This window comes from Manduca sexta, chromosome 17, assembly GCF_014839805.1.
Source record: "Manduca sexta isolate Smith_Timp_Sample1 chromosome 17, JHU_Msex_v1.0, whole genome shotgun sequence".
NCBI lineage: Eukaryota > Metazoa > Arthropoda > Insecta > Lepidoptera > Sphingidae > Manduca > Manduca sexta.
Genome location: NC_051131.1, coordinates 7,923,234 through 7,940,365, shown reverse-complemented (window position 1 = coordinate 7,940,365; position 17,132 = coordinate 7,923,234). Strand labels below are relative to the sequence as shown.

General features: G+C 33.3%; 3 protein-coding genes across 3 annotated transcripts; 1 reads left to right on the top strand and 2 right to left on the bottom strand.

Moving 5' to 3' along the window:
• Positions 1-1,726: 1,726 nt before the first annotated feature.
• On the bottom strand, positions 1,727-6,004 carry LOC115443179 (argininosuccinate lyase). Its single transcript, XM_030168482.2, is given in 9 exon segments — positions 1,727-2,041; positions 2,254-2,441; positions 2,645-2,957; positions 2,959-2,986; positions 3,465-3,658; positions 3,743-3,843; positions 4,184-4,408; positions 5,210-5,407; positions 5,886-6,004. Coding segments are annotated over 9 exon segments (1,404 nt in total). The 5' UTR covers positions 5,895-6,004; the 3' UTR covers positions 1,727-1,893.
• Positions 6,005-8,096: 2,092 nt separating this feature from the next.
• LOC115443146 (tRNA methyltransferase 10 homolog A) lies at positions 8,097-10,312 on the top strand. Its single transcript, XM_030168427.2, has 4 exons — positions 8,097-8,808; positions 9,165-9,311; positions 9,649-9,754; positions 10,099-10,312. Exons 1-4 carry the CDS (start codon positions 8,287-8,289, stop codon positions 10,254-10,256), a joined length of 933 nt encoding a protein of 310 aa, XP_030024287.2. The 5' UTR covers positions 8,097-8,286; the 3' UTR covers positions 10,257-10,312.
• Positions 10,309-13,310, bottom strand: LOC115443145 (probable serine hydrolase). The gene is given in 4 exon segments (XM_030168426.2): positions 10,309-11,603; positions 11,606-11,749; positions 11,844-12,054; positions 12,781-13,310. Coding segments are annotated over 4 exon segments (1,008 nt in total). The 5' UTR covers positions 12,895-13,310; the 3' UTR covers positions 10,309-11,064.
• Positions 13,311-17,132: the final 3,822 nt, after the last annotated feature.

Here is a 17,132-nt window from a genome sequence, read left to right as displayed (position 1 = left end):
TTTAACTTTAGTAAAAACTACTTTTTTTACCTACTTACGACAACTTCAACACAATATTATCAGCTATTCTTACAATAAGAGAGGTTAGAAATAATAATAATAATAGCAGGCAGATGATCTTTGTTCCCTAATGGTCCCTTGGGTATTTGGGTATTAATGAGAGTACAAAAAATAGTATTATGAACCATATAAACACACGTTCTGATGACGTTGCAATGGACATTGCTTAACATTGAATTTCTCAACATTTTCGCTTATAACTTTTTTATTTATAGTTCTACGACAAAAGTTACTAGACCAAAGTTGTAGAGAATTTAATTTGCAACAAAAAATGTTCATACAATTTTTTTTGTCAGATAGTTTAAGAGATACATCGTAAAAACCCTGTCAACCCCTATTTTCAAGATGGCGGCCGTGGGACAAGGGTGGCGACCCCACAAACTTGGTTTTAGATTTACACTGACCCCCCCTACACTTCAAAAAAATAAAATTGCGTCCTCTAAAAAACGCAACCCCAAATGTAACTTTTCAATGGACTAATTATCGTTTGAGTAAATCGCTTGTTGTAGTACGTATTTAGTTTAGTGGGTGTAAAGGTGTCAAGTGTTTCAAAAATATAATATAGTTTTGCTTTTGCTTACGTCTGTCCGTATGAATAGTCTAGTTGGATAGATAGGTTCTAGTTTTACGTGTATGGCTATCTCTGTCTTTTATCTATATTCTACCTTCAAATATATTATAACTAAAAAATGATCCAACAGAAATCGGACTACAAATCCCCGTGCAATCGGTATAAATACTTAAATACATTTAAAAAATGCAGAAATGCGAATTGAGAACATCCCCTTTTTTGTAAGTTTTTTAATAATGTATAATAATTTAACTTAAGTATATTCCCCCCTTTGCATAAATATATAATACTATTTCAACGTGTGTTGCCATTTCAGTAACTGTTTACAACTATGCAGCGTAGTCACTGGCCGGATTTTCCTTAAGGCCAATTATGCCGGGAAAAGAGCACCTTTATATAGGGCGAATCACAAAACAACCATCGTGTGCAAACATTAACGTCAATATTCTCCACGGAAGGTGAGTTTGTCGTGTACGTGGTCTAGCTCGGTCAACTCTGTTAGTTTGTCACTTATTACACCTGTACGTCGATGCAGCTGTACTACTTAGTTAATTTTCTGGCATAATTAACTTCCTGTGAGCAATATCCAAAATTATTAAAGATGCGATATGTGACTTGCACAACGTTATAGTCACTTCCACAGAAATATATTAAGTAAACCTTCAATGTGAATTATATTTGTTCGAATCAACTATATTAAGTGATAGGTATATAGGTATATATAGAATAAATATAGAGCTACTACGTGAGTATTATCACAACTATTATGTAGTAATATTAAGTATTGTGAGGTACTATTAAAAAAAATAAACATACATTAACAGAAAACAAACTCACAGTTTCGTTCTAAAAAAAAGCATTATTGTAGGTTGGTTCATTGTAGTTCAATCACACCTCAACAAGTTGAAGGGCGTTGTAGTGCTGTAACTTTGGACCTAATTGAATACAGATAACTTTTCTAGGACCGATAAAAAGAAAGATAGGCTAGCGCTTTAGGGCCTATTTTAGTTGCGTAGTTGCAACAAGTAAATCTTACTTATTAAATTTAAGTTTCAACTAGTATGTATTTTATTCATTCATATATCAAACACATTATGAAGATTATAAAGATTTATTTATATATTTCCTATTTGATTGTACATATATACTAATTGTAATGAGTAATAACAATGTTAATTATACATAAAAACTAGATTGTATTTCCGTATCATCACTAAAAGACTTTTACACTTTTTTAATTAATTATCTAATTATTTAACTAATTAATTATCTTTTGTAAGCCACGTGCGAAGTTTCTTAATTTGGTCATCAACAGCTACTCGTGAGGTGCCTCCTAGGCTAGTGTACTGTTCCACACTTTTTACCCACGAAAATGTTCCTCGCAGCTCCTCTTCCGTACCAAATTGGGGACTGTAACCATACAAATAAAATTTAATTAAGTACCTATTAATTATGTGATTATTATGGTATACTTAGTATACAGTGACCATTTTCTAATTGGATAAGTTTATTTGCATTCAAATAAATCCATTAAGTAGTTACTATTCATGTATTTCATAATAATAATTTAGTAATGCCACCACAACCAAGTCGTATCACTATAAGTTTTATAGTTAACTCACCAGATGTCGATATATTCTTGGTACGGTAAGTCGCGCAAACTCACGCCAAGAGTTGATGCTCGGCGTAAGACTGCCCCGACTATATGATGAGCTCGACGGAACGGCACTCCTTGCCGAACTAGGACGTACGCTAAATCTGTTGCAAGCATTTCCGGCTCCAGTGATTTAAGTGCTTTTTCTGGGTCCACCTGGATTTAAGAATAATTATTTACGATTCCTGACATTATGGATGGCGTAGCCGGTCGAATTCAAGACCTTAGTAAGAAAGGCGTACAGGGAACCCGGTACAATTAAACCATCGTACCAGCTTCAAACTATTAGTATGCTAATAATGGTTTAGTTACAAAAATGTATGAATATAATATTGCCTTCTTTAATTAACTAAACTTACTTTCATCGTAAGCATCGTGCCTGTAGTTACTTTCAGACAGTCTAGGAGACGATCGTAGGATCTGAACAATATTTCTTTATCTGATTGTAAATCCTTGTTGTAAGTACTAGGGAGTCCTTTCAGGGTACAACTGAATGCAAATGCATCTCCAAGTAATAGACCGCCAGCGCCACGCACAAGCTCCAACCCATCTGGATTACGTTTTTGGGGCATCAAACTCGAACCAGTCGAGAATTGGTCACTAAATCGAACAATTCCAAATTCTCGGGAACTATAGATTATGAGATCTTCGGCTAATCTGCTGAGATGTATGCCACAGAGAGGACCAGTTTAAGAATTCCACTGAAAACAAAATATGATAGAATATTAGTTTCAAACTGTCTGTAGATTAAATTGTGTTATAATTGTTATTCTCAATTTTGCTATTCTGGGCTCTATCGTGTTCTACTAAACTCCGCTCCGCTCTACACTCTACAATCCCGTGGTTAATTGTGATATACTGCACTGAGTTGAGTTTTTGCCATGAATATTCTGTGATTTTCTAAATTGTTGCGACATGAGTTGTTTTGTATCGTCGTCGGATCTTATCGTGGCGAATTATTTCTAACGGTATGTTTTATAAAATCTAAGTAAATACTACTCGCCACAGAAATATATAAACCTACCAAATACATAAGTCACACTCTAATCTATGCTCCTAAATAAATGTTAATAAAATGACTACTATAATATAACCTGTTTAACACGACAACTTTCAAATGAAATTTACTTGAAACTTGTGAACAGGTCTTATTCAGGTATTATTATAAACTATTCTTACCGATATGATCTCTTGAAGAAACGGCAAACATGGAGTTTTGGGTGATATCTTTAAAACCAAGAGAATTCGCAAGTCGATTACGATCAATGGGTAGAGCGCACCCAGCTAGAGCTCCGCTACCCAACGGGCAACATGACAGTCGGTTGCTTTGTTCTTCTAACCTCGTAGCATCGTCGCGAAGAGCCCATCCATGACTACAAAAAAAGTATAGGCGACACAAAAATCAATGTCTCATTATTTCGATTTTAAGGATTTTTTGTAAGTCAACTATATTATACCTTAAAAGGAAGTGACTCCATCGCACCGGTTGAGCTCGTTGTAGATGAGTATACCCCGAGACGATTACATCTATTTCGTTTTCAGCTCTAGACACTAAAACCTGTCAATTAGACAAAAATCACTTTCAAAGTGCGATTTTGGATTAATTACACAATGTTATATATTTATAATTATGTAACGCGACTGTAGCCACAAAACTACGTAGATACATATTCCATGACTCCTAGACCTTCCCATCACGACCTTATTGACCTTTTAAGTATATAAAATGATGATATTTGTAAAACAAGGTGAGTATACAGTTAGCATTATATTTGTAAAAAAAAGGTAAGTATATAGTGAAAGAGTAGCAGAAAAGAGTATATTCAGCGTGTAATAAGCTTGTACACACTAGTTAGTGTGTATCTCAATACTGATTACATAGTAAATTGTTTGCTTACCGATATTAAGTCACATAAGGCTGAATACAATCGAGGCAATGAGGATATCATCCATAGTTTAGTGTCGGTGGCGGATTGGTCATTGCGGCTTCTCGCAGTATGAAGTCGCAATGCGGTGTCACCAGCATACTTAAATAAACGACACTCCACAACAGAATGTATATCTTCTTCCGAGTCTTTTAGAGATCCACCTTGTTTTAATTCCTCTTCAATATCCTTTTCAACCTATAACGTAAAGTTTTATGAGAATCGAAACGCCTTCATCGTGTCATAAAATAGACGTATTGTAAATTAACTTAACTAGCGGTTTCCAGCATAAATAGTGAATACTGAGAATTAGGCATGGAAGAAATTATGAATACAATTTCTCTTATTCATATTTTACCTGTTTGTAAATAATATTTTTATTTTCTTTCATTTAAAAAAAATATTTTACGCATTGTGAAAAGGTGAAAGTTTTGAAATCAAGTGAGCATTATGAAAACTATATACCAAGTGTGTTGTGCAGGCTGTGTCTCTTTTCCTTTGTGTCTACTAGTTTGTTTAACAATGTGTTCGTTCGTCATGAGTAATTGAATTAAACTTCAAATTTAATGCAACAAAATATAATTTCAACTGATTATTATTATAATTATTAATATCGGAAACTTACTTGGTAGAGTTTAAGTTATGGTAGAGTTGTTCCGTTAATTGGTACAATTATTACTTACATCAGCGACCATATACCCACCACTGATTTAAATAGTACCCATCTATAAGTAGTTACTTATATTCGTTTTGGCAAACACGTGTTAATTTTTTTTATATGTACTTAAAGAATAAAATTATTCTTATTGAAAACGATAATAATGTGAACAGAATTGCGCTTTTGTTCTTTTAAATATACTTACTTAATTTATTATTATTACATTTCATTAAAAAAATATAAATATTCGCTTCCATTATTCTTTTTTCACGACCTAAGTTATTTAAGCGTTGTTGCACTCTATGTTACATAGAATTATGTAGGTTTTGTGCGACACTTACTTTATCGAGTCCTTCAGATATTTTAACATAGTCTTCATAAGAAAGATGTTTACTTGTAAAAAGTTCTTTCGCCCAACATCTGCTACCCTGAATATCTTCTTTGAATAATCTGGTATCAATTGGAAGAGAATCGTTTAATCTTCTTAATACATCCGACGGCTCTTCTTCGAAGCATCCTCCCCATAGTTGGTACCTGTCCTGCATATGAAAATATAATAAATTTAATTTATTTGCGTATGTAGGTATTTTAAGCTGTAAGGTATTTATTATTTAGTACCATATAAATACCTAACTATGTCACAGAAAGAAGAAATGACGCATTTATTATAGAGCGTATAACGAAAACGAAACGAGTATGATACATTAATTACGTACTTCAATTGATTAAATAAATACTTATCTAGTTACCTGATAAATATTTACTAAGTACTTAATATGTGAATTTATAAATGTCTAAAGATATTAAAATATAAAAAGTACGTAATTAATATTAAAAATATTAGTACCCACAAAATTATAGTTTGGTTACACGCGATAAGTCACTATACAGCGGTTAGCAAGTATAGCTAGGTGTATATTTTTAAATCAGACCAAGTTATTTGAATAATGTTTTCTATGGAATTTAATATTTGGAATGTTTAAAATTATAAAAGCTACAAAATACGAACGTACTCACAGTCGACATTATCTTGAGTAAATAGCTTGAACGAAATTTGTATAATCTTACAACAAACTTAAGTCACATGTTTCTACTATCAGACCAGGTTAAGAAAGGTCAATAGTATAACTAAAATATGAATTGTTATTTTATGTGGTTATGTCTGTTAGCGTACGTAAAATTTTGGAATGGATAGGTTCCTACAGAAATCTACAACGGTTCTGTAACGAGTATTTGATTTGAAAGAAGCCAGAATAGTTGACGTAAAGAGTATCTTTATTTAGTCAGCAAATTCTAAACTCCTGAAGTATCTACCTACTACTGACATGGCAATCTATTTAAAGTACTAAGCATAATAACCATTACTTAACTACGGTTACTGATTATGTATCGATCTATTGCTTACATAATATTTTAACAGTAAAATAGATTTGTTTATGTAGATGGGTGCACTTTACAAATAATTGTTGGAGCTAATCCTTATTCATAAAAAAATATGGCTAATTTGTTTTCGATTTTTCATATACATAATTTTAGATTTACTCCCCGCAAGAAGAGTAAGTGCGTCATATATGGACCGCCCCAAGGATATTTAAATAAAACTCATAATTTTTAAATTAAATCAGTATTTTTTTTACTTTTTCCTGGTTAACCCGATTTAATCTCAAGTAATATGTATTGAATTCCCTATAAAATTTAAGAAAAAAGTACTTAATCGATTTTTGCTTGCTAACCTGCCTGTCTTATGGCTTCCGTACATGGACTTATCACAAAAATAGACTTACGAACGAAATTGCAAAGTTGCCAAAAAGCGAAATATGCCTATGTTCATATAAAATATGCCTACGTTTAAAAGACAAAAAACAACAGCCATACAGAAAAGAACTAATTAACATCTCTATAAAATACACAAAGTTTAAAATGGAAGTGGGTAGGCTACGTGGCACTCCTTGAAGACAAGAGAAAGACGATAAAGGTCAAATGGTGGCTGGGCCCCAAAAAAAAGAGAGCAAAAAGCCGACCGTGCGAATGCTGGGTTGATGGTATAAAAAGAAGTTGTTGGATTTCAGTGGATAAACAAAGCGAGAAACCGACTCTCTTGGAAAAGATTAGAGGAGGCATTTACCCGAAAGGCGCCTTAATTACACATTAACACTACTACCATGGTTATCTCTGCTCTACCCTAAGGTTGACTGGGAGAAAGCCTATGGCATTAAGTCCACCTAGGTACAATTTTTGTATACGAAGTGTAAATAAATAAATAAATAAAACCAATTATCTTACTAACCTAGATGTAAAATTTAATATAAGTACTTAATAGGTATATAAAACTATGTTGTTGCATAAGGCAATTAAAAAGAATTCATTATTATTATATATTTATTGAAGTGATGTGGTCATAAAACAGCATGCTAAAAATTACCTATATTACGTGCTGTGAAATCAAAAAATGATTCTCGTGATATTTGCGTGGGAGTTGCTTCATGGCGAGTGATTGATGGACGTCGGGGAGGGTGAGACAATTTTTCCACTGGTTATAGAAACGATGTAAGAAACGAAACGATGTATTAAAGGTGTGGTCCGTATATGTTGACTACAATACCTAATAAAAATAAGGAATGGGCCTCCTTTATTGATATTTTCTAATCTGTCGTATTTATAAATACGTACTTCCATTATATTATAGTTCTGCTATTCCTAACTACTGAAAGATGGATGATTTCTGAAGCGATACGTTAAAAGGTTCTACCTATACCCTTGAGCTTGGCGTTAGTCTAGCTCGAGCCCATGTATTTGTAGCGAATGGTTATGTATACAGAATAGCAATTATGCTATTCTGTATACATAACCATTCGCCAACATCGTTCTAATAATTCTAATAATTATATTAGAACGATAATGTGATAACTTATTTTAGATGCCTACGTGATACTTCTTGTAATAACCAGGCGTGATGTAATGAGGCCGCCTAGGTAAAAAAAGATACTTATTTAGCATCCACCTGAAGAAACGATTTAACTAAACGAAAACTCGATTTATAATTCAAGTAGTATGTAACATCCCTACAATCTCAACTCCATAATACATTGTCATTTTTACTTATGAAAGACAATATGTTAAGAATTTAAATATGAAGTAAAGAAATACCTAAGACTAGGCAGTATGGTCGTAAGATTATAGCCTGTCCTCTAAGGACGAAGAAAAAAAAAACATTGACATTTGACAATTGACAGATAGATTTGGCAAATGACGGTCAGTCAAATCACCAATGTTTTCAATTCCAAATGAAAAATGATAGGTTATAAATCTTTTCAGTTTTGTTTTGAATTAAAATTTAATTCATTTCTAGGATTTATGGAATAATAATATTCACCAAAATTTAATTAACTTGTACGTATTGTTATGTTTTATTTATACAATGGTGAACGAAGATGAAAATTCAATCGATGCAGCTTCTGAGGGAAATTGTTCACAAGGTGGAAACTTTCATCAGTGTACGCTTTTCGATATTACGATTGATCCTGGCTTAAAAGATGACGAAGGCAATGAATTACCAAGACCATTTACTAAAAGTCAAATGCGAAAATGGTTAAAAAAAGTTAAATGGGTTAATCGAAAAGCTGAAAAAAGAGCTAGAGAGAAAAAGAAGTCAAAAGAAAGAAAGAAAGAAGCTCGTGCGGCTAACGTTGATCTCGGGCCTAGCCGCAAAGCGCTAAAGAAAATGAAATTTGAAAGAGACAAGAAAAGCACAGGAATAATCATTGATTTGAGTTTTGATCACCTTATGATAGAGAAAGATAGGTTTAAGGTCATAAAGCAAATCCTCAGGTGCTATTCTATAAACAGGAGGTCTGAGACACCCTTGCAGTTTCACATAACTAGTTTTGGTGAGAAATCAAAGAATGATATGGCCAGGCATAATGGCTACGAGCATTGGGATGTAAGATTTTAAGAATAATATATGTAACAGTAACTTGCTCACTTGTTACAGTATTTCTCAAAATATGTTGTTTATGTTGTAAATAACCTAACAACATAGTTTTTAGGAAAAAAATATTATGTCTTATCTGCCCCTTTTTTGTTTGTTAATAAACTTGTTCTATCATAATATAATATATAGAATAAATGTATTAAGACAAAAGAAATTAGATGAGGTGGAATGTACCATTTCTTAAAAAATATTTTTTCACATAATATATTTATTTTGAGAAATAATTATTAAATACATGTAAGCAGTACAGTAATTCATACTTATGTTCCTATTATATAAATACTAATTTTGGAAATTTTTTACAGATACAATTCAATGAGGAGTCATACATGGATGTGTTTCCAAAGGAAAAACTTGTTTACCTGACAAGTGATTCCGAGAATGTGATAGAGGAGTTTGAAGAGGACACTATGTACATAATTGGTGGACTTGTGGATCATAATCAATATAAGGTCAGACATCAGTAGATTCAAACAAGAATAATGCTATATAATTTTTGTATTACATTTCATGATTACCAGAGCTCATTATTTACACATGTATCTTTAAATTTCTTAATTGTGAAAAAAAATATATTCTCCTGATATAAAATATTCTTAATATTCATAATATCTAAAATTGTAAGGTTAGAGCATTTTTTTTTGACTGAGTTATATTGTATTTATCTTTATATTGCAAAAAAATGATATGTAAAAGAAATTGCCTCATCCCTCAATATAACAGTAATTATTTATTAAAAGTAATAAAACACAATTTTATGATATATTTATTCCAAATAAATATTTTTAGGGTTTATGTCATAAGCTAGCTGTAGAACAAGGCATCCGACATGGTCAGCTGCCATTGGATAAGTATATTAATATGAAAACAAGGAAGGTTTTAACTATTGACCATGGTGAGTGGCATTCTAATTTATTTATGTACCATAATAACATATCCTCGGAGGAATAAGGAAGTTAGTTGGGGTGCACATGCAGTTAGTCAACAGTATTATTATCACATTGGGTTTTGCGGTATGGCTTTCATTATATTTATCTTGTATGTATCCAATCTTATAGGCAAAAATAAATTAATCAGAAATCTGACAAATACCTTTCCTAATCATACAATGATTTCAGAACTTAAATTTTGTAATGACTTGAATATAAGATATGTTGCGACTAGACATGATGGCAATTTAAATTGACTATTCCTATATGAATCACTTGTGGAATAACAAATCTGTATTTTGAATTTCAGTTTTTGAAATTGTGCTGAAGGTGTGTGAAGGAGAACCGTGGCAGGAGGCATTGATGAGGGTGCTGCCATTACGGAAAGGTGCTCATGTGTGCGACAAAACAAGTACATTGGATTCAAGTTCTGAAATTGCTGACAAAAGTGATATTGAGTCTAATTGACATTAAATTATATAACATTAAATACTGTGTAAGATGAATAAAATCAGTGATCCAGAGCTCATCATTTATTTTTTGTTAAAATATTATTAATGAATTTATAACCATTAATATTATGGATGTACATTTGTTTTCCACTTATGTGGAACTAAACACTTGTATATTGAAAGTCCGACTGAAGTACACAGATTACAGAATAAATAGGTAGACTACAAACACTTATTTGACTATTATACAAAAATCAGTATATTATTTATTTATCTATAATTCAAATAACAGCTTTGTGAATGAATGTAGCTGTTAAAAACATTTTGCCTGAAAATCATGTACTTAATCTTCCAAACACTCCAGTTTACGCTTTTTGTTACAAAAGTTTTAATTTGAGTTTATTAACAAAACAAACATTAAGGACGAGTTTCGCATGTTCTCATAAAAAGTTTGGTTATCCATTAAAATTATAAATGCACGAGTGTCAGTTATTATATATAATAACCAATTATTTTTATTCTGCTCAATCTATTTTAATGAAGTTTTTGTATCCCACCAAAATCGTTGTGGAGGAGATGTGGAGGCATGTATTCTCTCGTTTTTATTTTTCTAATTATTAAGATAATGTCCAAAGCTTATGAACAATATGGCTTTTTATTTAATTATGTATATAAACAGCTAGAATTGTAGTGCCAAATTACAATCTAAGAGTAAAAATTATTGTTCTATTTCTATATGCATACATAATACTTGAATAAATTAATATAATAAAATAACAAAGTTATTTTTAAAAATAATATAAATAAGTACCTACGTTTTTAATTTAAATGAGTATATTATACTTCTGTAGGAAGTTTAAAATGATCGGAGCCACTCGTTCAGGATTATTTAAATGGACGTGATGTGTGCCAGGTACAAAGTGACATTCGAATTTTTCGTTATTCTTCTCAATAACTTCACGCATTTCTACAGAAAAGGGGTCTGATTGGAAAGGTGAATCTATCGCCTTCAGGTACAGGGTCGGGGCTTTAAGTCGCTTCACAAATGCTTCTACGAATTTTTTGTCTTCCGGGTTAAACAAAGTGTATTTTAACCTAGAATCGCGACTTATATAATACTTGCTGGGGTCCTTTTTTGACGGCTTGGTACCACGCTCTGCAAGATATTTCACACTGGCGATATCGACGGACTTTTGTGTTCCATAATGCCACCTTTTGGCTATTTCCTCCTGAGTGTATGATGGTGGTTCTTCACTTAATCGGCTTTGAGCAACGAGTCCCTTATTTAGTAGAGTTGGATATTTGTCTACTACCAAATTCAAATCGTAGTCGTCGTATATTATGCTGTCTACTGCTACATAAAATCGACGTCGTCGGGGAAAACGCATGCGAAACGCATACCAGCTATTGAGCCCATTGAATGGCATAGTAACGATACTTTGTCCCATTTGAAATATTCCTTCAAGTACAATATCAGCCGAGGGAATTCCCAGGAGTAGTACTGCATACCTGTAAAGTAAATCAGTAATCGTTAAACTTGTGTAGCGCTGAGCGCACAATAACTATTAGTAAAAGTACGAGTATTAAACCCATAATAAATTACCTGCAGGAATCCAACTCGACAATCCATGACCTGGGAAGTCAAGAGCTAAAATAGAACGGTTTTTAACTAACATCGGTGCTAAAGGATCCCATGTCCCAGCGTTATCTTGCCAACCGTGGAGAGCTAAAATTGGTCTAGTATCACTTTCGCCCCACAATTTAGCGGCCAGGTTACCCCATTGCGTTGGAATTTGAATTTCTTTCACTGGAACCTGGAAAGATATATTTTTTGTTTTAAACACGATTTGATGTTGACTACTGCTTCGTCTATATAAATATTCTCAGGGGATTTTAAAAATAAAAAATAAAAATAAAATAAAAATACCTTATTCATCACGTAGGCGAACATAGTTGCACTTATAATAAGTCAAGGTACATGAGAATATTTAATTATTACTTAATTAAATTAGCTTATATAAACAAAGACAATTTATATTGAAAATAAAATAAATGAAAAATATCTTACTTAGTAAACAAAGAAGCCAGCTCGGGCTGGCAGGAAGAAGAAATAAAATAATGTGGGTAGGTTCATTTAGTTTCGGAAAAACTTTAGCTGCTATATGCAACTTGTGAAAATTGATTTATCGATGTACTTATTTTCGTGATTATTTTAGAGAAGAACTTAATCAAAAACTAAAAAAATCGCACGCGTGTAAATGTAAATATAAAACAATACTTCAACACCCGCAGTTTTTCCCCAAATGGACATCGAACATAATACCTCACTGTTCGGAGCTCAGGTGCTGACACTAGACTAATGAGTCGTTTAAAAAATATTTTACAAATTTTAAATGTAAATTCCAAAGGGAAATTCAAAAACGGTAAAAGAGTCCAAAGTCCAAACAGCTATGTTGGAAAACCCTCTATATTTCAATGTTTAAAAATAACATAATAAGGATAAAACTTATAAGATTTGTAATTTAATAATTGAAACTTACCTTGTTTGAGTGTAATTGATTAAATAAAACATTTGTGTAAATTGGCGACTTTCTTTGTAGTGTATTAAGGGAACTAAAATTGAAAAAGGCGCGGAATGATAGATGCTTCGTCATAGTATTTTCCGGTGTATCTCCACAGCTAAAGTGCACCTTATGTCCTGGTAATAAATTAGGTATTTAAATGTATCCTTTTGCCACTGGGTATAATGTTTTTAACACGGCCGCATGTTGCATGTAAATAATTTTTTGTCACTGATCACCATCACAATAAAAAATAAAAATTACTTTATGTCTTTCAAAACGTATATTGCAACACGTTTATTTAGAATTGCGATATAACCTAACGCGTCGAGGCACGCTTCGTGAATAGCGTAGCCAAGGCCATGTTATATCATGATATTAGGAGCATTACACACTACCAACATTTTATGAACGTTAATCTCGCGAATGACGAATGAGCAATGAAAATTATTTAAAAAAAGTGACGCACGGGGATCAGACTTTGAACATATTAGGATTAATATGTTATATAGAGGATTCTATTGTCGATTTGCAAAATATTTTTTTTTCTTGTCTTAAGTTATAATAATAAGTGGGTACTTAGGTATTTTTTTGTTATAAGTATAATTATGCACGTGAATAATCGTTTATTATTTTTTATGCGTCCTAGAGCTAAAGTTGCAAGACGAACGGATAATATAGGAAAGTCCCGGAATTTTGTATAAATGGCCTTACTTACGTTGAACGACGTAGCTGTGGTATTGACTATAACTCTGGTATTTAGACTACGCTGACTCAAATTTCTATACACGTACAATGATTTAATACAGATCTATTCTATTTTCAGCCGTTTCCACAGTGTTACACGCTATGGCCTCATAATAGGCGGCTTTACAGGTGATCATGGGACACATTAGGTGTATAATGGTCTGGTAATTAGTATAGAGATTGTTACGTTTTATAATATAAGTATAGGATATATATTTTAAAAACTTTCAACATTTATTTAGCCTGTAATATTTTAATACGTATTATATTATATTGTATACGCAAGTTTAGGTTGTCCTAATTTATTTTATAAGCTTTGCCATAAATTTCTAGGTTCCTAGAATCTGGCAATCCCAGCTACAAGGTTAAATCATTATAAGGTTTCGTTTAGACTGTACTACACTGTATTACGCGTTGAGAATGTATTGTGAATAGTATGAAAGAAGGGATAAATCTATTAGTACGGAGTAAATTTAAACCATAAGTTAGGATATAGACTTTTTTTATGCCGGAAAAGTGCATAGCGGGATTTTATTCCGGAAAAAAATATCACGTGGGTGGAGCAGCGATCAAAAATTTATAAAAAAAAATTTGCTAACCTCTCAGTTTTATATTTTATAGTAAGGTAAAACAGTTCATGGTAATTGCTAATACTTATTACTCAAACATTTGCTTTGTTTAATTAATTGAAATAATCATGAAACATCCTTGTATGTTTCTTAGTTTCGTAACTTAAATATTAAGTACTTAAAATATGTCATTTAACTTTGTATTAGAAAATATTGAGGTATTGATCTATTGTTTAATTACTTTGACCCCGTGCAGCGATGAGATTTATTTGATGGCAATTTAAGAAATAAACATGCTCTTATAGTAAATGAGAAAGGCATAAAACATAGCATAAAAAACAATGCAACGATATTGTATATATTATTATAGTGGCATTGTCGGAAGTCGGAACCACATTGTTGCCAATATAGTCGAAAGGTCTCGCTTAGGGGCCGTCTCCACGAGCGTGAGAATTGCGACGATATTATCGTCGTGCCACGTATTTCTATACACTCCTAAAAGTGTATTCACACGGCGATGTTATCGCGGCGATGCGATGAATGGCTGAGTTTGTGCGGAACGTCATCGAATCGCCGCGCGCCTGTCGCTACAGGCGGCGCGGAGCGTCCGGCGCGCGCACTCCGCGCGCTCGCCGCGGTGCGTAATGCTCCCGCAGCGAGACCACGGCGAGTGTCAAACGCAGACGTCCCACCTGCATCAATCATGCGTTGTCTGTTAAACAGACAATTATAATAATAAAATCACGAGCGATTCCATTTCGAAACATTGCGGACACGTGGCGACTCCGTCACGAAACATCGCGGACACACGGCGATTCCGTTACGAGTCGTGACGATACGCTGGCGGAATAATCGTTCGTTCATCGATCGTCGCAATTCTCTCACTCGTGGAGACGGCCCTTTAGGAAAGATTTTTTTTAATTATCACTTTGTCTTCTCTCACCTGTCTTTAAATTTTGGGTGCACAAGATCACGATTCCTTCTGTATTTTAAGTATATATATTACCTACATAAATTATAGTGATTTTACTATAAGGTAAAAACCTTGGCTCTACAAATGAAAACAAATCTATACTACTATATAAAGCTGACAAGATTGTTAATTTGTTGGAACGCGCTAATCTGGCGGTCGGAGCCGCGTGAAAATAGCTAGTAGAAAATAGATATTATGTAAGTACAGTGGTACAGTTTAGTTACTGATATCTATTTATTGTAATATGTTGGTTCGTAAAATATTACTATAGAGATAATGTTATCTTGAAATTAAATCTAATGCTATAGGTTTGGCAGGTGACAGTGACGCCGATTATATTAAAACAATTTCATTATTAGATTCAGAATTGTATCACTCAGTTAATGTGCGTGAAAGTGAAATGTGAAGCTTGATTTCATTGTTCCAATGTTCATTTGGTTTACCTATTTAAACAGGGTCGTCTCGACACTGCGTTATAAAATGAAACCATATACTTACTCGTTTTTAAATGTCAGCTTACATTATGCGAAAAATTACTTATGAATAACGAATAAGTTTTCTTTTATATCCATCCCATGGTTGTCTGTAAGAGATTGCCTTGTGCGATAAGACCGCCATTTGTACTTTTTTCTCTTTTCTTGTTAGATTATTTTTATCCATGGTGTACAATAAAGTGTAATAAAATAAAAATAAGTATTGTTACGTGCTAGTGTTCTCAATAGACTATGTGAACACCGATTGGACTTTAGGGGGCGTCCATAAATTACGTGAGATGTTTGAGGGGGGGGGGAGGGGGTCGAGTCAAATATCTCGCAATTTTTTTTCTGATTGAAACAAACAAAATTATACTATTTTGGTCCATTTAACCCAGATTGTACATGCTTAAGATTTAAGCGTTATCGTAATACGATTAAGATCATTCGCTAATCCATTCGAAAGAAAATAATTTCATTCATACTTCGACGTTATATTACATCTACTGACTGTCAAACCACCATATTTGTTTTATACCAAATAGCTCAATTTAATCTGAATTTACGGTACAGTGTAGCCTGTCTTTTGATTTCGCGCCACTGTCAGCCGAACGCGCGACTCGATGAACGAGAGCGTACGAGCTGAGTGGCAGCGACACACGGACAGTTTCTTAAAGAAACCCACCATTGAAAGAAACCCAGATTGAGGAATGGGGGAGGATGTTGAATAAAATCTCTCGACATCTCGCCGCGGGAGGAGGGAGTTACAGAAAATAAAAATAAAACACCTCACGTAATGTATGGACGCCCCCTTAAATAACACAACACTTTGTTTACTACTAAAACACAGAATAAACACACAAACACAAATATAGCAGCACGTGAATTAACACTGCAACACTAAAGCAAGAAATCACTTAATCACAAACACTGCGTTACACACAATTCACTGTATGCCCTTCGATATCGCTCGTAGTTATCGCTCTCAATCGTGTCGTAAACAAGACTGACTCGCACGCGGCCGCGCGCGCTCCTTTTATACCCAGCCGCATGTACTATCGATCGATCGATATCTGTGGAACATTCTCAAAAGTTCCAGAATGGTCGAGAACTCGCTAGTATAATTGGGGTCCGTTATTGTGTTTCCACGACATTCAGGAAACATCGAGATCCTTCGAGAACGTTCCATCACCGAACCTTCCACAATCGGGTAGGCGCTATTATCGGCGAGTGCACTGGACGTAACAGTATTTTCACAAAATCTTCAGATTTTTTTACCATTCGTGGTTATAGAGATCTATTATATTTCTAAGTGTGATGTTGCGTTCTGGCGAATTCTCTTAAAATAGTAGTAGAGACGTGTAATATTTTAAAATTAAATGTTATTTATCTAATAAAAAATACTTATGCTTTTAATTTATATCTGCTTCTCTTCATTTTTATTTAGAAAATAAAAATAAATTCATTATTTAATTCAAGACTCAGGAAATTGCGTTCGATATTAGCACGCAGTCCTCTGGGTTCAATGACACTTCATTTTATTGTCTGTATCCCATATTGAAATCAATC